General features: G+C 38.9%; 1 protein-coding gene across 2 annotated transcripts; it reads right to left on the reverse strand.

The window, feature by feature from the left end:
• Window positions 1-1,599: 1,599 nt before the first annotated feature.
• On the reverse strand, window positions 1,600-24,245 carry LOC135235875 (pannexin-1-like). 2 transcript variants are annotated; one of them, XM_064301830.1, is made up of 5 exons: window positions 23,606-24,245; window positions 20,092-20,231; window positions 10,427-10,593; window positions 8,510-9,183; window positions 1,600-3,234 (listed from the first exon to the last, which is right to left on the reverse strand). In XM_064301830.1, exons 1-5 carry the CDS (start codon window positions 23,784-23,786, stop codon window positions 3,149-3,151), a joined length of 1,248 nt encoding a protein of 415 aa, XP_064157900.1. In that variant the 5' UTR covers window positions 23,787-24,245; the 3' UTR covers window positions 1,600-3,148. The 2 variants fall into 2 exon arrangements, with proteins under 2 accessions (XP_064157900.1, XP_064157901.1); XM_064301831.1 differs by lacking the exon at window positions 23,606-24,245 and adding an exon at window positions 23,217-23,341.
• Window positions 24,246-24,579: the final 334 nt, after the last annotated feature.

Genomic DNA, 24,579 nt, shown 5'->3' on the forward strand with positions numbered 1-24,579 from the left:
TTAAGGTTTTATTTTTGAAAATTAGCAGCTTGTTTTTTTAGGTATACATCTGTAGTAATTTTATTTTTACCTGATTTTGTTTCCAACTTCTGGCATTTTGCACCAAGGTTGAGATCAATTCAAATATAACTTTGAATTCATAGAGCAATTCCCATTAATCTCAAGCAATGTGGAATTGCTAATACTGGAATTACAAGAATCTTCAAACAGTGGAATAAGAAAGAAGTTACAGGTCTGGGAAACTGGATTCCAACTGTGGTTACGTATATTTAAAAAAAGACGATCGATTGCCTTCTTAATATTTCTTTCAAGTTTTTAACCCAATTATAATGATTAACTTCTAATGGACACCATCATATTAGCAGATTGTTCAGAAGATAAATACCAGGGGGGTGTGTATCCTGTGTTCATTAATGTTCATGCCTGTAAGACGTCTATGTAAATAATCCCTTGTCGTTAGGTTAGAGCAGGTTGCCAACACATAAAAACGGCATACAGTGGAAAAATATGCATTATACAGCCTTAATCATACAAAATGCACCTGACATCAAAGAGCCGGATGACCATGTGCCGAACCCAGGCTCTGGCTGACAGATTTCAAAACGGCAAGTTTTTTCTTTTAGGCAGTGTTCAGGTGCTACGAACCATTAGCATTTTCCAGCATTGACTGTAACGTAATCAGTAGCATCAGATGTTTACTGGTTTAGTTTGAAACAACTATTTTTTCTACAACTAGCATCAGACTACCAGACAATACAAAAGAATGCAACATAAGCTGGCAAGCTAGGCTTTACCATCATATAGTTAAGCCTGCAGATCATTCAACGTGTCACACTGAGCTACTGTGCAATAACATTCAACAAACTTAGGCTTTGTTTCAGCATACCTAAGATTGAAAGCTATTGAAAGGGGCAGTTCATCCAAAAATAAAACTATATTTTCACATATATCTGGTGTGCTATCTGTCCATCCAGAATAGTTTAGCTGAGATTTGGCAAGTTTTCTAGGTATCTGCTGCAGCTCACCCTGATACAATGGTGTCAGTGTCAACATTGTTCCTGGCGTGCTTTGGTTGAGACTTTGCAGAAAGGATTTCACTGGTCTTTGGGTCTTAAAGCGGTAACTCGGGAACACAGATAATCCTGCACACTGAAAACCTGGAGTTTAGCCAGGGAGAAAGTTAGCCAAGCTTGGCACCGACCTTCACATTTCTCCTTTTATTTTTCTGAAAGACTCATTTAATAATTTGAGGTCATTTGGAATAGCAAGAACATATTTATAAAACACAAGAATTTTTAGTTTTCAATTTTCCAGACCTTGCAAATCAGAATTTCTGGAATGGCAATGACATTGAAACGAAGGCCTTAAATATTAATGGGCAAGTGGGTATAAAAACAGCTGCACAAACCAGTGCAGCAGCTATATAAAAAAGTGATACAAATATTATCTGTATAAACAAAACGCATTTCAAAACAATTGAACTGCTAATAGAACACATTTATTCTTCTGTCCTCCAGAACAAGATTTATTCATCTGAGAACCAATAATTGAACCTCAGCACACTTTCAAGGATGTGATGAAATGACATACCATAATAAATAGAGTTTTCAGCAGTTTATTAAAATGGCATCCTGCATTCTGTACAAAAAAAACATTACCTATAGACAGTTTACTGAATAAAGGTGTCTGGAGACAGACTAAGAACTAGACCCGTTTCAGTGACATCAAGGTGCGCATCACTTTCACCCTGACTACTTCACATCGTGTAACTCGGTCTATGAGACTGGACTCGTACTGGACCGAGAATCCTTGCCCCTATACTTTAACTTAACCTTTTCTATGCATTTTAAATGAAAAGACAATTTTGCCCGGTTTGTACTGCTCTTAAATAAATCCTTAAAACTTTGCAGCAACCCACACCAGAGACATACTGAACATTATGAACAAGAACAATATTAAGTCTTGTGCAAGCAGTGAGGAACCAATGCACGTATGTGTCATCGGGGAGAAAATGGGTACTTTAGCACAACATAGAAAAACAGGAAAAAACAAGAACAAAGCTTTTGAACAGCACAAGTACTTGTACATTGCAATAATGAAGTTGGATGCCTTTCAACTGATAAGTACATGTAACTGTGAGAACAGTTCTGACCATTCAAAGTAATAAACCAAGCCATGGATGCTTTTTTCAAAAACAGAAAGTATGGTGAATCAAAAAGGAAAACTGCCAACTACAGAGAACATTCTAAACAAATTACATGCAACACATTCCATTTACTATTCACACACTGCATTGCTTAAAAAGCTGAAAACCTTGGATGGTGAAGGGAGGGAGAATGAACCATACATTACCCTAACCCTTCTTATACATTTTGTCATCAACACGTTTCACGCTAACATCAAACAATACGTTTTTATAACAACAGATATTTCCCCATGAAATAACCATGAGCAGCTACTTGTTCTTTTCAACATTCCCCTCACACATGCACTCTCCAGAACATGCTGTTCCCGTTGCAAAGTGAGACCGTACAGCAGATGAGACCAGAGTGAAAACTACAAACTGGCACAATTTTAATTAAAAACAAGAAAACAAACGTAACCAACTGAATCTGACAGCTGAATCTCAACATTATCGACCCAAAGGTCCTTGAATCACTCTAAAAAGGTAGCAGTGTGTAGGAGGAAAAAATTCAACAGCATTATTTCTCTAAAATTTTATTCTTGTAATTATTTCCACCACCAGGCCAGCTTAGCTGCAAATTGCTTAGCTAATATTACAGCATGGGGAAAAACTACACAAAACACAAAACCTACCTAGCCACAGTGCAAATTCTACACCACAATAAATATTAACCGCTCACAACAATAAAAGAAAAAAGGTTGCTGTTAAAAAGGAATTTTGTCCCAGATATGATTCTCAGAACCAAAACCTTTATGAAACTTCGATCTGCAAATACAACGTTCTTTCGGAATTAAAAATTCCGGTTAAAAAATGAAAGCCAGGATGCGTTCACAGAAACTGGCGGTTCACGGCAAACTCTCCCAGTGTTCTGCTGTAGGGCACACGATTCTCCTCCAAAATGTGAAGTTCATGAAGTCTGATCAGACGCATCACGTTTGTATCAAACAGCCTCTCGTTCAGCCGTTAGCTGACCCGCTGACGTAATGCAACCTTGTCACAGCACTGTCCATCCTCCTTCTGCCCTCCTTCCAGTAACGGGGAAGACATGTCTGCAGGAAAAAAAACAAAAAAAAACCAGCACTCTTACTGTATGAAACATTTATTTGACTGTCCAATCATTCTGAACATTGAGTGCGAAAGCCACAGAGCCAGCCATACACTCCCACTGAGTGCTACTTAGATTTTCCTTTTGATGCTACCATTATCAAAGAACACTCTTGGCTTTGGGAATTTAATGAAATTTGGGCTGAAAACGCACAGATCCTATCAGCTTTGTAGTCCCTGAGATGCATGTGAAGTTCAGCGTCTCCCCCAGAAATTGTTTTAGGGTAGGTGCTTGCTGAAAAAATGAAGTGCTTTTCGTATGGGGGGGGCAACAGAGGTATGATAAGGCAAGATTCTTTTTATTATTTACAAGCGTAGGGCAGATCACAGAAGTGTGCCTCTCATCAGACTCACAAAGGAAAACAGACTGTTTACTGTGCTGATAAGGAGTCAGGTGTTATAAAAAGAGAGTGCTCAGTTGCAAAACATACTAAAGGATTAGCATTACGTGAACCTTAGGTTCTCCATAATATAATGCAATCATGTTTTGTATTGTTCACAATGTCATGGGGAACAAGTTGGTGTCTTTGGTGGTGGGGTGCTTACTAAAGATTTTGATACCTATGGGTCAGCACCCAGCCAGATACAAAGGTTAACCCGGTGTGATAAACTTACAGAGATGGCGCAAGAAGGATCACTGATGTACTATTTTGTTATGATGGTGTCTTTATTTGATGTCTTGGTGCTTTGCTTTTAGCTTTTTGCATATAAGGGGAAACATGCAATGGTTCGGGGAGACTCATATAAAACGAGAACGCAGCCATCTGTTGTCCCACTAGACCCCAGCAAATAAGATTCAGAACATGGAAGCAAAAATTGATCAAGCTGGAGATAATTCACATGCTAGGAGCACATCAGAATATTTAATCAAGGTACACTTAATCTATGATCGCCAAAAAAATAAAGAAATCAATATTTTGTCGTTGACAACTTGACATTCAGAGTTTTTGAGACTAAAAATTCTCTAATTAGCAAGAAAGAAACAAACATATTGATCAGAGGACAAGCATCAAATTACAAAATTATGAGTATCACGTGAGTACCATTTTGCATTGCGGATTGCTGCAATGTGAACCCTGTAACCACACAATTTAGACAAATGTAATTTAGATAAACAGGTCCTCATTGAACTCTCCATCATGCAGGCCTACTTAGCTAGACTATCAATAATTCAATTACATCCTAAGTCTGAAGCAGAGCCTGGTTAACTAAAAAATTGACATACCCTCCAGCTATCCAAGAAAATTGACAAAAATGTATTCAACATAAAAAGACTAGTTACTCAAGTAAAGCACAGACTCTCTATAGATCTGTGAAAAGAGTATTCCTAAAATCTGTCCATATACCAAATGTATATACCAAACATTCCAAGAAACCCATCAGATCTAGGATGGACAGCTTTTAGTTCCTATGAACCATATTCTTGCAATAACTTCCAAAATAATTCGAAATTGGAATTGAAGTTTGGGTTTTAAAAAACAGCAATAATAATTAAAAAAAAATATGTCAGTGTACGCAAGTGTGGAATGATTTTGATGAAACAGAAATTAAACCTTTGAGTACACTCACATGATAATGATAGATGTCGCAAGACATTTAAAGACGATAACAACAGAGACATTTAAAATTCAACTCAGAGGAAATTCAGACATTTAAGTGTACAAAAGTGAGAGGAACCTCATCACTGGGAGGCTGCAAAAATGCTATTTAAAATAAAAACCACAATTACAGATAATTTATATATTTAAAACAATATACACACATTAAAACTTTTTAATACACACAAGTTATGTAATGTTCAAATGTTCTGACTTTACATGGTTGACTTTACAACCATTCCCTCCTCCGTAAACTAAAAGGCCATTGTTAAACAATCATTCTAATGTGGTGCATTAATCAGAAAGGACAGACAATGCACTTTTGGCTTATGGTAGTTAATATGCTGAACTGCACTGTGGAAAGAAAATGCAAGTGAAGGCCACTGGAGACACTTGCCTTTGGATGCCTTATTCCTGTTAACTGACTGGGTATTGTGCGATTGGTTTGCAAAATATAGACTGCAATGCCCTTCCAAAGGCAACTCACAATTAATCAAAAGAGTTTGTCATTCACAGCATCATTGCACAAAGAAAATATTAGCCCTGATAAATGCCTGTGACATACATGTATATTTAAAAAATGTGGGTGCTCAAAGCTCCACAGTTCTCTTGTTTCAGGCTGCAAATCCCGTTTTTTATTTTTATTGATGTTTTTTATTTGATGAGTTTTGAAATGCTGATGTATTGTTGCCTTCAGGGTATGGCCAAACAACAAACTGCATGTTGTACAAAACAAATTATATTCATCAGTGTGCAGTGAACCACATTGATATTGCATGCACTAATTCTCTAATAGGTTTTCTAGATCTTTCTGATGCATCAATGATTCATTTTGACACATCCGTTTAATTGCATCACAATACTTCCTTGTGCTGACAAGCTTTTATCTTATTAGTGCTTGATGGCGTAATTGACCACATGCATGTACTGTTCCCCTAATAATTTCAATGGCGGAACACTAGTCACCTGGTCCCTAATGAAGGTGCGCTGTATTTGTTTTGTTCATTTTTCTTTATGAATTAATTCTGATATCCATTTTTAAATTAATTAACGTTAATGAGTTCACAATGGAAATTAGTAAATATAGAAAGTTAATGCATAGAGAAATTCCAGACTCAAAGCATAACCAGTTTATGAGTGAGATATTGTGTTTTGGAAAACAAATCTGATATCTCTGAATTCCTATTAGTTTTGTTGTACAGGCTATCTATATGGAAAAAAGGCATGTTGAATCACTCTTTAAAAACATCAAAGTATTTTCACATCCTTGGATCTTCCACATTCAAAATTAAGAACTTTCAAGGTTTCCAAGGACCCATAAGGAATGAAAGACGATGGTGGGTGTCATTTGATCTACTCTATGGATGACATGAACAAGGTCACACTATCTATTCAGGTGTAAGTACTGAAAAATTAATTATGGCTGTCGTAATTAAAAAAAGATCAATTTTGGGTTGACTAATTTCGATATTCAATAACACAGATAAATGATAGAAATGATAATAATGCTAGACATTTTAAGATGAAAAGGTATCTTGGTAACATCTTACATTAAGTCGTAAGGTGTTACACCAACATACCTTTTCATCTTAGAATTTCTATCATTTATTTTCATGCATTATCAGCACAGGGAGAATTCATAGTTAGTTCTCATTTGTAAAATCTATGCTGTAAGCTAAACTTACCATCGCCACCACAAATTTCACAAAGCAGAAAGTAGACATTCATTAGCAGAAACCATTACGTTGACAAAACAATATACCGGAGCCATGCAGGACAACCCTTTATGCATTTAAGCAGGTCTCGTGGAATGTGAAAGTCAATTTCAATGTTGTCGTGAGGATCTGTCAAAAAATTTTGATTTTGCAAACAAATTTTGATATGTTGCTGGATGCTGGAAACAGGAGTTCTATTGACCAGTTTATCACCAGCTGTGTTTAACAGAGCAGACGGATGTTAGAAATGTATTCCCAGTTTCTCACAATTTTTCCGACTCTTTAGTGTAGTGGTTGTGAATGAATGTATTAATGTGCATTACCAGGCCCAACTAAAGAACACTGTCCAGTTTCTACCTATCCATACCGCTGTCTGGGAACTAATTTGTGAAATCAGATTAAATGATTGGTTGAAATGAAAATTTGCATAATCTCAGGCCAGGCACATGATTGGGCACAACAGAAGTAAAACATTGTCTCATCCGTTTTGCTAGCTTCTGCTGCTGATTTTCCTGCAAGGCTCAAATGGAAATGTATGGGGAGAGGATTAGTTCACATTTCATCACAGGAGAAACCTTTGGATTAAAACAGCAAAAACGATGTGCTTAGCAAACACCCCATTCTCCTCCAGGCAGCAGATAACAAACTCAAAAAATTGCTGAGCCCATACTGCATTTTAATTGTCTAAACCATGAGTCATTTTAAAATGAGAAATGGCACTTCCTTAGATGTGTTCCTTCATTTCAAAGTCACTGATTGCGCAAAAAAAAAAAAATAACCCCAGAAGTGGGCTTTACTCTGTAGTTGCCTAATTGAACAAGTGCTTTTCCTCCAGTTTTCCTCTCCGAAATTTAAATTTGCTTATGAGATGCCATTTCATGTTTACACCACTCTGCTGCAGCCGAAAGCAGATGAGGGTGTGTACTTCTTTGTATGGACAGTATGGACCCCCGCCCCATCCCGGATGTCAAGATCACAAGATGAATTTTCAGAACCTCCGACGCAGGCAAGATGCCTGGCAAGAGCAATAAAGTACCCACTGCCACAAGTGCTATGTGTATATCCAAACGCAAATACAAAGTTGCAGGACGCAGGCGAAAATTTGTGAAGACTTGGAAAGAAGGATTTCTGCACCCAGGGAATTTCCAGGGCACGCTGACAAGTGAAAGATATGATTTAATGCCACTAAATGACTCAATGCTAAGCAATTCCATTCAAGGGGAATAACAATAACAATAACTTATTTAAAAGATTGCATCCAGTGCAATATTGCATATTGCATTTCCACAAGTGCCGAGTGCCGGCTGCCGGCCAAGTGACAACACTTTCCGATTCTGGTGTGCGCTTTCATTTGTACTTTTGATGAACAGAATACACAAATCTCATTTTATTTATTTTTTGCATATCATTCTGCACAAACACTGCCTTAAGTCTGAAACGCAAGGACACGATCACCAGCTGCTGATATCAGAACACTACCTCATATGCTTAATACTGTTTTTAGATACAGGTCATTTAATGTACTTTGTGATGTACCGTTTCTTATTTGATATGAATTTAAATCCTGTTCACCTATTCATGACCTTATTCCATGGAAATTCTTCACAATCAATTAAAAGTAGAAATAACCCATTGTATTATAAATGGTATAATAGATGTTTAAATGCTACCACCATTTAGGCCCATTCAATAAACTGTGTAAAACTGAAAACTAAGTAACCTGAAACTTTTTTATATGGTGCCGTCCGGTTTTATTTTTTTGGCAAGTAAGCAAGCAGCATACATGCTCTAGTTGCCCGAAGGGAAAGAGCCTTTGAACCATTAGTGTCAACCCCTGCCTTAGTACATGTGAACACTTGTACTAAGTATATGTGCGGCAAAGATTCTGATAATGATGATCATCTCACCTTTCATCTCAGTGCCATTGCGGTCATGATCCGGCTTGGCTGCCAGGCCATTGCCCTTCTGAACCTTCCCGTCCACAGCATCCGTCTTCACCTGGCCGAGGGTGCTGAGTAGGCCCATCATGTCGAAGGTCTCCACCCCCCCACCTCTCTCCGTCAGCAACTCAAGCACTTTCAGGCACTTGTAGGACTTGAGCTCGCTAAGGTTCTCATGCAAGAAGAGCAGGTATATGCTAAGGTCGTCGTAGAAGCGCCCACCCAAGTCCAGCACGCAGGAGTTGGGCAGCATTTCATAGGGCTTGAGGAAATCTGGGCCTTGCAGCAGGGGTGCAAAAGTAGCATACACGATCACCGGGGCCAGCAGGATGTAGATGATCAGGTTGATGTAGCTAAGAAGCTGGAAGACGCCCACGGCCACCAGCTTGCACTGCAGGGCATTGGGGATGGTGCTGTCATTTTTCAGGATGCCAGTGCGGATGTTGCAGCTGAACTCGTCCGTGATGGACGCCAGGTTGATGTAATAGCCTAGGTAGATGCAGGCCAACAGCAGAATGACCAGAGTCAGCACTCTGCAGAAGAGGTACTTCATCACGAGGCTCTTGGAGTGTCTCTTGGTCTTGAGGTACTGCTCCACTATAGGGTACCTGAAGCATGTTTCCGTGAGATCCCCAGCACTGCTGCTGACAAGAAACAGGGATGAAATGGTTCCCGAGTATGTGAACACTGAGCCCCTGACTTTATGCCCTCATTATCTGTTCTGATTTGACAGCATCCTATTAATCTGAAATATATGCTTAATTGGACCAGTTGGGAATCATTTTACTGTCACTCAAGTATGAGGCAGTGGGAGAATGAGTAGAGATTTAGGACTCTAAGCTGCATTTTAATGCTTATTGTTGTCTTACCTGAAGTGCACACAAAACTTGTGCCAATGACAGGATATTAGAAGATAGTGAGCACAATTAAATATAGACTTCCACAGAGAATTGTTAAGGATGAAGGTCGAGATGACAGTAAAACTACAGCTGTTACATCCCTATAAAACACCTATTCATCAATGGAGGCACACTCAACACACACAAAGGCCATATTTCAAGCAATCATTTTTTTCTCTGACGGGAACATAATGAACAGGTACTGTTCCCTCACAGCAATAGGATTTTGAAGCTCCAAGACTCTCACTTGAGTAAAGATCTCTGAATATTAATGTCCTCTTACTGTCTGTGAATCAGCCCTGCAGGAACATGTTTTAGCTAAGCCCTTATTGAGAACACCTCCTATTTTTAACAAACAGTATCTCCCAAAAACATATCAAAATAGCAAAACAGAACTTGCAGAGCTATTTTTTTAATTTTTTAATTGGCATTTCCAACCCCAGACCGATTTGTAATTGGAAGATAGCTTGCGCTTCTCCTCTGAAAAAGTGCTGTCACACAGCTGCTCCTTTTCACACCATAGCCCCAAGCCGTGTACACGGTGAACAGGGCAGAGGAGACCCAATCATGTGTGCCCACATAAAGCAAGCCAAGACAGCTGACACAGGTCACTTGAGCAATGAACAAAGCTATCTCCATCAGCTGAATCCCTTCTCTATATGCCTTAGGTAAAGTAGGTAGAGGCAGGCAGGTGAGACCGTGGTGCTCACGTATGTCGCAAGCGGTGCTTTTACGTAGTGAGCTACCCAGCAGCACAACTGCGGAGCTATTTAACATAGTTTTGACTATAATTTTGAAAAATTAAATAATAAAACTAATTTTTAAAAATTACCACCCTGTACGTCAGGCTGCCTATGAGTCATGTGTGCTTTTATCCATTTCCATTATTACACCAGTATAGGTACTTGACAGACAGCTCACAGAAGATTAGACTTCTGCTACGTGCTGAAATCTGATCAGGCACTATGTGAGATGGCCATGTTACCTCTGGGGGTCAATGGCGGCTAGTTTGATGGCCCGGTTGTACGTGCGGTCGAACTCTCCCATGATGAATGCGAGGTCGGAGAAGAGATGAGGCGCTGCTGTGAAACGCCAGAACAGGGAGGGGATGTACATCAGGATCGCCACGAGCAGGAGGATGTAAGGGAAGAACTGAAGAAACAGGTTTAAAAACAGGGACAGGTTTACAGTGTTATTTTATTACTATTATTATTATTTTTTTTTAAAACCAATTCATAACATGGATTTTTCGTCTTTATCCAATACTGGAAAGTCCCATTGCATTTGTAGGCACATCTCATCACTGCCAAGTCCTCTGCCATTTTAGGAGTGGGTGGACAATTATGCGGCCTCTTTCACAGTGTTGCCAGAGCTGCACAGTCATTGCATTGGAGTATGCCTCATGCACAGCAAGTTCACACAGACAGCAGGAGCCTGACAGAACATTCCATACTTACAGCTGGCCTATAGGAACAATAGTGTCAACAATGTTTTCAGGCATCAACCAGATCTGGAGCTTATATACAATCAGGCCTGCATCTGTGAAAACCAGCTCAGAAGGTACAGAGGCTGCAGGGATTTAAAGGTGCTTCTCGCTCACATTGCCACATGCAGTGTTCCTATTAGAACTTTTCTTGCCAAACATATTTCCAAGCTTATAAAAACAATGAACAATGAAACCATTGCCATCATTCATTTACATATAAATGTAACATACACTTTTATTATTATTTCTTTTTACACTGCAAGAAAAATGGTCACAATTGCTCCTACATTTAAAAAAAATGCAAATTACACTTTAATTTAGGGGCACTGGTGTGAAAGGAGATTTGGACCTGTTCCATGCTCAACTCTTTGGATCAGGGGTCCTCAATCTTATCCAGAAAGGGCCGGTGTGGGTGCAGGCTTTCATTCCAACCAAGCAGTTACACACCTGATTCCACTAATCAAGGTCCTTAGCAAAGACTAGTGGCTGATTAGTAGAATCAGGTGTGTAACTGCTTGGTTGGAACAAAAACCTGCACCCACACCGGCCCTTTCTGGATAAGATTGAGGACCCCTGCTTTGGATGTTCAATTCATTACTTGTGTGGACTTTTTACACAGTCTTGTAAAAGGTGCTATGAGCCACAAAATAAATGAGCTTGTGGATGAAAACAAAAGCTTGTACACGAGAGGAGTAAATCTTTTTCAGAACTGCAAAGAAAGATTATGGGAACTTGCTGCAATGCACTGATAATTTGAGCACTGCACACGGTGTTTAAAAAAAGGACCGTTTTGAAAACCTTGTCATAGGGAAAAAAACAGAAATTGCAAATGTAGTTTGCTCTTCTCCACTTCGCTGTGGGCTCCAAAATTTCCATATCAGGAACACCAGGGCTCCCTGGCAAAAAACTTACCATAGAAACCAGACATATACACACAAGCACATATAAAGGTAACTGCCAAAACAAAGGAAAAGTTTGAATAAATGAGGAATACAAAGTAGGTGTTAAAGCAATTAACATCCAAGCATGCTCACAGTTGAATACAATCATTTTGGCTATCATGGTTAGAAGAAAAGATCTCAGTGACTTGGACAGAGGGCTGTTTGTTGGAGAAAATTTGGCAGGAGCTTCAGTGACCAAGACTGCTGAACTAGGGTATTTCATAAAGAACAGTCTTTCTGAACTTCAGTTGTTATATATGTTTAAAACTGACCATAATTTTGAGCATTTTAAGTATAAACTGAAGCAATTTTTAAAATGCACTCAGTCGTGTAATCATATGTGCTTATGAATTGCTAGGTTTTCATCAAATGTTATGATATCTTTACTCAATTTTAATGTATATAATAATGCTCTAGTTGTTTAATGTATGTATTTTAGGATTATATGATTTTGTGCTGTATGTGTGTGTGTTTGAAAAGCCCATCTAGGGACAAGCATCGGAAATTAGCATATGCTATAAATTCTGTGATACATTGCATTTGATATTGTTTGACAATAATCTATGTTTAAATGTATCTGTCCCTATCAAATAAACATTCAATAAATAAATAAATAAATACATATTATGCAAATTGACATAATACAAATGTTATATGTTCAATGATTATTAGAGCTATGGGGATTTTCCTGAATGATTATTTATTTAAACTTAACCTTAATATCCTGTCCATCTGCCCACTATTGTGCTTTGAGTTGACCATGTCCAGATCTATATTATCTTTCTCTTTGGAATTCTGCACACACTGTATACAAAAAAAAAAACCCAAGCTAATTCTCCTCTGGATCATAGACACAACTTCCTTATCGGCAGATGTTCCAAATGGCTCAATCACTGTGACACTGTGACCACTAACATGGGACCCTATGATATTCGTACCCCCATATGCAGTCAGTTCTGATTAACAAGCCTATTTGGGCCATAACATCAGTTTGACTAAAAACACCCCCCATTGAAGGAATGACTGAAGACTAATACTTTTTATACGTAAACACTGTGCCTCTCTGTTCTCATAAACCAAACCAAGTCCTGAAGTAAAATATATCCTCAGTGCAGTAGGTCCTGAAAATATGGGTGGAGTACATAAGAGGTCCAAAAGAAAGCCCTTTCTGGCAACAGACAAAAAGTACTGATGGAACAGAGAAACTCATTTCATGAATAAAATAATTAAGCAAACAGGCTGGCATGTGTAATGCTGCATGTGGCTTATACAGTAACATGTACACTGAGCACCAAACAAAAAAAAAAAAATTATAAAATATTTATTTCACTGGATTATAAAAGCACTGCGGTTACAATTGAAATTCTATTTATCTGCTCGATTAGAGAGCATAAAGCTAGCCATGAAATGGTGAAATCCATTAGTGAAACATTCTGTTCACTAGACTGAATTACATTATTTAGTTTGCATTAGTGAGTATTAGTTAGTGAAGTACATTTGAAGTACCAATCACTGCCACATTCAGTCCTATCAAATGAACTTCATGTTCTGTAACGCAGTCCTCTTTATGTCTGCTGAGTGTCTCAAGGTGAACATGCAGTTTTAATTTTTGAATCAGCATATGGTCAGGAGAAACAAACATCCACTAGGGAGAATTTACCCTGGAATCAACCACAAAGTAACATAAATACAAAAGCCACAGTATACTCTTGGTTTTAAAGAGCTTTGTGCATCAACTACTCATCAGTGATGTCACAATGGGTCTGATTTGACTCCTGTACCCAGTTATGAAGTTGACAAGGAAACCAAGGTTTGTTTGGGAGTGCGTGTGCATGTATGCTTAAAAGATTGTGGATCACATAATTTTCATCATAGCAATTTCAATGAATTGTTTAAATTTCCATAGCCATGTACAAAAAAATAAAAACACTTCAAAGATTTTTAAAAACATTTGCTTGTACTTCCTGCTTGAGCAAAAAAAAAAAAAAACAATGATTAATGCTACTAAATGTATGCAATCCTTAACATATTAGCAAATTCTAAATGAAAGATGATGATGGGGGATGGTGGGGGGGGGGGGCGGGTATGAGCTACAGTAGCACTCGTGCACAAGGAGGGACTAGAAGGACACCGTCTTATTACTCATCATGGTTCTGGCAGGAAGCGCATTTTGGGATGCTCTTACTGAATCCACTGAAGAGAATTCATAAAAGGCTCAGCTGTTCCTTTTGATATATGCTATTTAGAATACTGAAAGATTCCGTTTATACCAGGACTCTCACCGCAGTCAGAGAATAACCACATGCTTGGACAAACAAGCACAGCATACAGCTTTTAGAATTCTGAGCAAAGCAAGTCTCAGAGAGCACACTCCGGAGAAAACAGCAATGCTGTGTGCTTCATTCATGTGTTCTCAGTTCACTTGCCAGGCTCTCTAGTGACCCCTGCTGGTACTGAAGTGAAAAAAACAGAAAATTATAAGGGTATACGTTGAGGGTACGGTGGTTTGTTTAACCGACACTAGTTCTTTAATGTGAAGAGTCGAGGTGCACAAAATGTGTGCAATTTGAGTGAAAAGATATCACTCAGGGTCTAGAGTAGACACTGAAGATGAAGTTCTCAGCCTGTGTGCCATGTTCAAATATTTCACTATAATTTGTGACAAAATATTTCTTTGTTGTCTTAATATTACACAAATAGCGTATGCTTATTTAACTAATTTCCCAAAGGATGGCAGCACCCCATGCAAAATTCAAACTCTCAAAACAGAAACCAGATCACAACTCCGGTACACCACTTGACAGCCCTTTCACTCTTCCATTCTTGTATTCTTTCCGATAGTATACCGGTTATTGATATAATCTGATTTAAAACATGATACCAAGGGCATAGAAGATAGTTATGAGAGAGAATTAAGGTGCATTGTAGAGTGGTGGTAAAAAAGGACTGTAACACAAAGGTTTCAGGTTTAAATAGTGGGTGTGTTGAGAGAGGTGTTCAGCCCACCTGCACAGCGGGATAAAATGTAAAATGTGGGTTGTCAGCTGCTCAGGAAAAGGCATCCATTAAGCACACAATCAACTGCATCATGTTTCATGAACAGGCACAGAGACACAAGTAAGGCTTCAAGTGGTTATTTCTTATTCCCTTTGTATCAAAATTGTAATGATTCAAGTACAAGTCACTTTTTCTTCTATAGCATCTGTAACGAGACTAGCCAGACAGCCCTTATTACTGAAGGCAAACAATAAAGAACGATTAAAGAAAGTAATTAACTCTGCTGATCCTTAATGTGCGCATGTAACAAAGCAAGCCTATTTATTGAGTGTCTACTGCTATCCGCACAGAAACACACGCACAAACAAACAGCAGTAAGCCCATTCTATGTATCAGCGTATCAGTGAATATACACACAGATTATTGGCTAGGCAAATAACCTTATCTTGGATGACTGACACAGCCTCCATTTGCTTATATGCATACTATACAAAATGTTAAGCTGAGGCCCTATGTTTACAATCAAAGAAGTCTCCGTCCTCAACCCCATCCACTCACCTGTTTTTATATTTTATATTGGTTTTTAATGCCCTTTTTATTTTTATATCTTTGTATCAGAACAGCTTTCTGCAAGAACGCCAATCAGGACAGCTCTCTGCCTGTCAATTATCTGGCGTGTTCACAGTGCTGTCAAAGCGAAGACACAGAAATGATGCTATACCTAGCGGGTTGCCTAGAAAACAAAAAAGAATTGCAGAGCAAAATCTGCCAAAATGACCAGCCCCAGCTCTGCTTGACTACAACAGCATGTACTGATAAAAAAACCAAGAAAAGAAAAACTGTCAAAAAAATTATTATGACCAAAACGGAATTGAACTAAGCGACCGACAAGACTCGAGTGACTTGAAGGGCTTCAAAAGTGACACTTAGCATGCAGTATTTCTGCTGGACAGGTAATCATCTTTCTTGTTCCATTTCTGTTGGAATTTGTTATTGCCCCGAACTGTGTAGCTAATGTAGCTAGAAAATATTAGCTAGTCAGCTGATGTATTTTGCGCACTGTTATAGCCATACTGTACCTTAAGTGCTATCTTGTAGCTAGCCAGCTATGGTTATAGCTATACCTATGCTATTCAATGCTCTTGTCTTCTCTACAGTCCTCAAATGACATACAGCACTCATGCATACGTCTGGAGGGCAGGGCTTTGGAGGGAGAGTTAAGAGGAAAGGGTGAAGTGTTTTTTGTTTGTTTGTGTGCTTTTCAAAATATAGTCCCTTACTCTTTTCTTCAAACTTACATACTGCATCTTAAATATGTTATATATAAAACTGTATAAAACTGGGTTTCTTCAACAAATTAATTTAAACTACCTAAAATAACAGTGACTGCTGGGAAAAGAAAAAAGAACAGACTTCAATCTGTTTTCCTTTCAGCAGCACTGGATTCCTGTAAAACTACCAGACTGTGACGACAAGAAATTCAATTCTGCCTCGAGTCCTGCCGGTGGAAATGTAAATGAGAATTCTCACCGGTTTTCAGTGACATTTTGTTACTATTCTTCAGTGAATTTGGTTCTCTGTCAATCCCTGGTGTTGGTGTGAGGAAAGGTCTTGCATGAAAACAATATAAGCCCTACAACTGCAATTCTGTTGTACCTTGTTCTTTACAGCACAGGCAATAATACAGATAATCCAATAATAACGCAATAAAACATAATGCTGACTTTACAATATGAACACTCCTTTGAGGTGCAATGTGAAAATGAACTCGAAATACAGGCCTAGGCTAATTTGCAATAAAACAAATCTTGCAATCCCATAAAAAATTTGACTTAAAAAAGCCCAGATGGTTCCCATGCAACCTTGGCTTCTTAGCACAAGTTAGTCAATAGGCAGTGCCTCTGTTTGCGACAAAGACACTTTTCTCTTTTTCTTTTGAACTGTACTCCACAATTTTAGAATTGTAATCAAACAATGTGGTTAAAGAGAAGATTCTCAGCTTCTTTTATTAAAGGGGTTTTTTCCCATTTTGGTTTCAACCATGTAGAACTGACAGCACTTTTATACATAGCCCCCCACCCCCCCATTATGCACCATAATGTTTAGGAGAAATGGATTCACAGGCATTTATGATTAGTCAGTTGCGTTCAGTTGCTTCCTTAGTGCAGGTATAAGAGAGCTTTCAGTATACAATCTTGGCTCTAGGCTTTTGATTGCCTTTGGAGTCTGTTATTGCCATTTGTCAACAACCAGAGCTGTGCCAATGAAAGTCAAGGAAGTGAGTATGAGAAATAAGAAGAGACATAGGCCAAACCACAGGCGTACTAAAATTAATTGTTAGTAACATCATTAAAAAAGACAGCACAGGTGAGCTCAGTAATTGCATAAGGGGCCTGGTTTGCCAAGGACGACCCCTACAGTTGATGGCCAAAGAATTCTCACCATAATGAAGGAAAAACCCCAAACACTTTTCAGAAGGCACGCATGGATGCGTCAGTGACTACAGTCTGCAGAAGACTTCATGAACAGAACTACAGAGGCAACACTGCAAGATGCAAACCACTAATTAGCTGAAAAACAGGAGGGCCTGGTTATAGTTTGCTAAGAAGTAGTACCTGAAAGAGCCAATAGAGTGCTGGAAAAAGGTCTTGTACACAAATGAGACCAAGATTCACTGGTATCAGAGCAATGGCAAGAGCAAAGTGTGGAGGTCAAAAGGAACTGCCCAAGATCTAAAGCATGCCACCTCATCTGTGAAACATGGTGGTGGGGGTGTTATGATGTATGGTGGCCACAGGTACTGGCTCATTTGTTTTCATTGATAGCAGCAGCAGAATGCATTCTGAAGGGTACAGAAATATCTGCTCAAGTTCCAGCAAATGCCGCAAAACCCAATGGACAGAGCATCATCCTATAGAAAGACAATGATCCCAAACAAACTGCTAAAGCAACAAAGCAGTTTTTTAAAGCCAGAAACTGGCAGATTATTGAATGGCCAAGTCATTCACCTGATCTGAATCCAACTGAACACGTTTCATATGCTGAAAAGAAAGGCAACCTCAATACAAGCAGGAGTTGAAGAGGGCTGCAGTACAGACCTGTCAGAGCATCACAAGAGAAAACTCAGCACCTGGTGATGGGTCAGACTTTAAACAGTCATTGTATGCAACGGATATGTGACAAAGTACTAAACATAACTACTTTCAGTTACATAACATTAATATGTACCAAGCATTTACAGTGCCCAGAAATGGGGCACTCTGTATAAAAAGTCATTTCTACATGTTGAAACCAAAATGTATAAAAACACTCCAATAAAAGCTGAGAATCTGCCGAGATCTAAAAATGAGGAGTAAAGAGCCCAACCAAGAAAATATATTTTTTTTTTTGTCCCAAACATTGTGAAGGATACTGCAAGTAGCCTATACACTTCCCAGGGAAATACCAAAGCTTGGCTCAACATTCCTCCAAAACCCAGAAGCTAAATGCACTTCTTCAGTGAAAAACTGGCAGACTGAGAGACACATTATCTGTCCAGTACAAGAGTTGTATGAAAGAGCCATTCTGGATGTTTAATCTGCTCACCATCCCTCAACCTCAGGCAAGCAAATATTTGCTCAGCAATCTAAGAAACTGAATGCTGAAATAAAGCACAGCAGCAACAGGCAGATTTCCCAGGACATTTTAATGTAGGAAAAAATACACGTACGTAAATAATTTAATAAACTTCCACAAGGTGCTGGGTTACAAGAACATATAAAATAGGAAAATTAGACTCGCACAACAAATAGGAAAAGAAAAGACTTGTGACAAATAAATACATAAATAAATAAATAAATAGTACTTATTAAGACATAAGAACAGTTACCATTTTGACCACATCGGCCTCCATCAGAACACTGGTTACTTTTGAAACCTGTAAATTTAAAACTTGCACCCTCCGTCTCTCATAGGTGCCTGAGGTGCGCTCATCCCACCTAAACTTAAAGGGAAGTGCCAAAACCAGTATGTATTCTTCATGGTAACTATATATATCTACCAAATTTTGTACATGATTGAATAAATATGAACAGGTATCTCCCAACACCCCCCCCCCCCTCATTCAGACAGTCTAAAATAAAGTAAGCCCATGTTATCAAAAGTAGTCCTTCTTTCACAGAAAAAAACATACCCAAACACACTTATGTCAATGCAACCCACTCACAAAAAAAAAACCTAATATCAAATTCTTCATTAAGTCCACACAGGGTTAAAGTCCATTAAAAAATATCCTAAAGCATTCCCTCCAAAGCAGCATGTTGTCTATATCGCCCTGCCTATGTGGAATGTTCATTTTCTCTATGCCCCAATATCTAACCCTAGAAACAGGGTGGTTATGTGTGGTAAAATGAACAGCCACCAGGCTTCTGCCATCGCCCATTTGGATACCACTCCGGAGCTCACAGACCCTTTGTTTTAAAGGACACTTAAATGTTCTCTGCATATCCTACCCCACAGGGACATTACAATAAATAGATCAATTGCAAGACATACAACATGATCACCCCCCCTTTTATGTTAATCTTTTTACCCGTATGCGGATGACTGAAGAAACTACACTTAAAGGCGATATTACACTGAGCACAGGAACCACGCTTGTAATTTCCATCTGATATCTTGTCTAGGAATGTACCTGTCTTCTGTGGAATAAAATCTGCTCTAACCAACCTGGAATATCTCTATAATACTGATGATACGCTGGGGAAGTGAACGGCTGTCCAGAGGCTTCATTTAGTCAGATATGAAGGTTTAGGGAGAGGGCCAACAGATAACATCGCATGCCTTCACAGAACAGCTGCTGCACCAGCTGCCCCATAATTGGGTGGGGTGGAATTTCCAAAAAAGTAACCATATTTGCAAGGGGAGCATAACCTGATGGGTGAACAAGGTTCTGTTTAAAGCTTCCACACACTTTTTTTGTTTTAGAGGAGATAATTACATTTAATTGTCTTTATTTGTTAACATTTAATTATACTTTTACTGTTGAGACTTAGCTGGGGCTTTAAATAATCTGCTGGTAAGTGCTGTGTGTACATTTGTGCTATTACCTGCTGTCTGTGCTTCTGATTATAAATGCACTTGCATAACATAAAATATCAGTAAATGAAAACGTACATGTAAAGACAGACTGAAACGAGGTGGAAAAACAGATGGAAGTGCAAGACAAAATCTATCCATCAGGCCTACCTTATGCAGCCAGAGGGGCACGCGGCTGTTCTCATCGTCTAACAGATGGCTTTTCTGCACAGCAGCCCAGCAGTAGGAGTCCACGTAGGCCGCCTGACGCCAGGAGAAGTTAGTGGGAGCGAAGCAGCTGATCTGAGTGCCTGGAGAGAATCGGGAAGGTCTGAGTTTAGGGACAGTAGGCCTGTGGGGGTATGCATGAGACTGGCAAAGAATGGTGACACACAGGATAAAAAGGCCTATTCTGATACACCAGGGCTTTCCTACTCAGTTATGAGAGCTATGAGAAACGTTTACGAGAGAGACAGACTTTCCAAGAAGCCCAGAAAACAATCATACTGTACTTTTGCAAGCATTGTTGTAAGCATATAAGTAAGTACAGCTTACAGCTGAAAGGAAAGCCAGTTCCTCTTACGGTCCTCCAGGAGAAGAACTGAGAATAATAGTAGCACAAGGACTTCAACAAAAATGAAGTTACACATTAGCAGAAAGATGACAAGAAAATGAAATGCAACTTAATGGACAGAATTTTTAGACCTCCAAGATACGCTGGTGCAGCGTGGGAACACACTCCTTTGCCACATACGGAGATAAATTACAAAGTATCACGGGATGTCACTACAGTAGGTCTTATGCTGGACCACAGAGCCACATGATGTTCTGCTGATGCAAATATGACACAATACTGGAGCTGCCGTCTGATAACCTCTCAAATTGAATTTATGCGGTATTAATTCAACTGTGGTCTTGCATTATAGTATTTATTGCTGGATAGGCATTCTTATAAACAAGGGTGTTTTCTCATACACACTTTCCATGATACAAAGAAAAAATAAAGCTATTTGGAAGGCAAAGATTGAGGTCAATTATGTGCACTGGGTGACTGCAGATGGACACAAAGTGGCAAAAATGATTAGGTCAAAACTTTAAGGTTAGGCAAAATTTCAAGGTTATTTTTTTATTTGTAATAATGTAGAAAAAAAACAAATTCCACCTAGACAATAAAGTAAAGTAACTAATGTTATGATGTAACTGATGTTATTATCATGAACTAAGGTAAGAATTTAAGACGAAGCCTTGTATGTGTTAACCTTCTGATACCCAACAAAACAAGTCAAAGTATTTTAATTTTTTAACAAAATTCAAGTGTCTTGGATGACAAAAAGTGTTAATCAAACTATTTTCTATTTTTTAAAATGTATTTATTAAACTACCCCTATAGTGTCCATTCCAGCACATTAGAATAGCCATATGGTTCTTGAGATTAAGGCCAGAGACCAATGTCCCTTACAGGGGACAGAAATGAATTGCCGGGGTATAGGAGTATATCTAAACAATAGCTTTACAATATGTATTTATGCTGAACAACAGTCCTTGAAGAAGAAACCGCCTCTGGAAAGTGAATTAAAAAGTGCGGTACTAAGAAAAAAGGCCAAGGCACTCTGTCTCCAGGTGAAACAAATGAATAAAAAGCCTTAAATTAAATGGCCTAGAACAAGACAATGAAACAGTCCAACGCATCTTTTTAAAGTTTATTCACTTTCCACAGGCAGTTTCTTCTTCAAGGACTGCGGTTCAGCATTTGTCTACCTGTCTTACCAACGAGCAGCTGTCACTCCTAGACCCAGGCAGTGCTTCTCTTTCAGTTGTTTGAAAGTATTTATGTTGTTTTCACCATAGTAACTATGCTATAGCGCGACACTTCTTCTGAAGCATGACACCAAGTTACAATGTTAAACCAAATTGCATATTTAACTAAGCAACTTCATTTACAAACCTTGAGCAAAATATATATCGATTGCAGAAGATGTGGGCCCTATACAACAAATATTGTCCAAAAATCCAAAAATGAATACAGTATTTTCCTACAAAGCACAATCCTTTTCTTGATTAATCTCTTGATGAATCAGTGACTGACAGAACAAGCATGTTAAAATTGTGACAGATGAAGTGTCTGGAGCGCTGTACACTACACCATACCACCACTACTCCACTGAGAACCTATTGAGCAGACAAATGGCTAAGAATTATGTCCAACCCAATAATTTCATTATTTATATACTTACCAGGCACTACTGTCCAGGGCAACATACATTTCCCCATATGTATATGCATGCATATTTATATATATATAACTGGTGTTTAACTTCAATTCTGGGCCAAGTACCTTGGTCAACACTATAATGGTAGTCCTTCACTTAGGAACTGAACCTGTGACTATGGTTAAGTCAAGATGCTATGAAAAAATGCTATGACACAATGATGCTATGACACTTCTGCACAAGCTGCATCCAACTACAAATTAAATAACTGAGAAAAAAAATGAACACAGTCAAGCAATCCATCCATCCATCATCTATACCCACTTATTCTGGTCAGGGTCATGGAGGGTGCTGGAGCCTATCCCAGCATTAATTGGGCAAGAGGCAAGAATACACCCTGGACAGGTCGCCAATCTACTGCAGGGCGCACTCACTCATACCTATGGACAATTTAGAGTACCCAATTAGCCTACCTACATGTCTTTGGACAGTGGGAAGAAACCCAAAGTAGCCGGAGATAACCCACATGGACATGGGGAGAACATGCAAACTCCACACAGAAAGTCCCAGGCCAGGATTCAAACTCAGGACCTTCTTGCTCTGAGGTGACAGTGTTACCCACTGCCAAGCTATACTGCCATACAAAGCCTAACTGCACGCAAAGAGGAAAACTGAGAAAAATGGCTTTAAAGTGTTTTAACTGGCCAGCCAAATGGGTTATAGGCATATAAGTGATATTGCACTAATTGTACATGTATTCATGAGGTAGCCTAATTTGTATGCCCAAAAACCATGACGGCTGGACAGTTAAAACACTTTAAACAGTTTTACCCTTTGCGTACTTACTGCAGTTAGGCTTTGTAGGGTAGTATAATTGTCCCAAATATATAAAAATAGAGGTTAGGAAAAGTTTCAACTTAGAGATGTGAGACAGTATGTAGGATGAAGGTGGCATTTTCTATCAATGAATCACTGATGTTTTTCTGTCTCTGTATGCAATCGAATAAATACCACCGAGTATACCGACATCGATAGGGATCCAGATAATTGACTGAAATGCTGAGACATTGACTGAAACAGACTTACCAGGATGAACATGGAATCGAACTACGACACAAAAACTATTCCAGGGAATTGGACTGTCTCTGGAAGATTTGTGGAACATGGCCACATGGCAAACAAGAATCTCATGTGTACAGCGTACACTATTTTGATAGGCCTAATTATGGCAGCACAACGCTAAGAGCAAAATAACAAACCTGACCAAATAATATATACCTGGTTAAACGTTGTAGCAATGATCCTACCACATATCGAAGAGTTCTAAACAAATAAAACTGAACAAACACCATCATCTTAATAGCTGATTACTAGCTAAACTAACGTGGAGATAAATAATGCTTTATGCAACTATTGTGGTGGCTAGCTAAAGTATCCTACCAGCACCTAACATTTGCTACCTAGGTAATACTTACCTACGGAAATTTCCTGAGCAAAGGCAAGAGAGATGAGTAACAAGGGAAGACCAACTGCGATACAAGTGACGATTTTATCCACCGCGAGTTCCAATCGCACTCCTTTGTACTTCGTATCTGTTGGTTCTTTAAGTAGAAAGTCTGAGAAAACATACTCAGTGGCTACATGTGCAATCGCCATAGTTTGTTTGTTAGCTAATAGGTTGACGAGCACCGCAACTTGTGTTCTCTTACTCCACGCAAGGTTCACTCCAAAACGAAACTGAAATTCATGGGCCCGACATAATGTTTTAACCGAATTAATTTCCTTTAGTGCATGGTCCAAGAAATCACGAGCGTCCCAGTCTGCATTGTCATGGTTTGTGGCTTAGCAGTGACCCTGCCCCCATTATTCGTGTCCCACCGAGAAAGGCACCGTCCACTTCAGAATTGTAGCTACACAGAACCAGGTAGTTGCTACTACTCTCTTCCGGATAATGTAATTAGCGTTTTAAGGTCTTAAGGTGGCCTGATAAACATCACAGCCGGCTACCTAATATGGTTTTAAGATCTGCTATCGAATCTACTAGATGTGCAACATTGTCTGACATATTTAGCAGAATGTGTTTTTTGTTTCTTTTTTTAAAAGGCCCGCGGTTTCTTGCAATCCATCAACGTTAAACGTTAAAGAATGGGCTGTATGCAAATTATAGACCTCTGTTGGACCTCTGCATTTCCTTTCTTATATAAATGATCTGGATAAGGATTTTAAATTAAATTGTACAATTTGAAAATGGCACAAAACCTGGTGACATAGTCTGGAAGGTAAAAAAAAAAAGAAGAACAAATCAGATGTGGGCTGGCCTAAATGACAGGCTGTATATAACTATGGGAAATAATTTAAAACAGGATAGCTTTATGGGAGCAGAATGTTTTCTATCTGGATAAGAACTGGAATTAGTAGTTCGCCAAATGTATCAGGATCTAGGTGTTGT

This window comes from Anguilla rostrata, chromosome 12 (assembly GCF_018555375.3).
Source record: "Anguilla rostrata isolate EN2019 chromosome 12, ASM1855537v3, whole genome shotgun sequence".
NCBI classification, from domain to species: Eukaryota; Metazoa; Chordata; class Actinopteri; order Anguilliformes; family Anguillidae; genus Anguilla; species Anguilla rostrata.

What these genes read in the sequence shown, in the direction of transcription:
- LOC135235875 (XM_064301830.1), bottom strand. Translation starts at nt 23,786, where the DNA reads ATGGCGATTGCACATGTAGCCACTGAGTATGTTTTCTCAGACTTTCTA. An exon ending in TGCCCCTCTGGCTGCATAAG is followed by an intron (nt 10,594 to 20,091) that starts GTAGGCCTGATG and finishes CTGTTTCTTCAG; the next exon opens with TTCTTCCCTTACATCCTCCT. An exon ending in GCCGCCATTGACCCCCAGAG is followed by an intron (nt 9,184 to 10,426) that starts GTAACATGGCCA and finishes TCTTGTCAGCAG; the next exon opens with CAGTGCTGGGGATCTCACGG.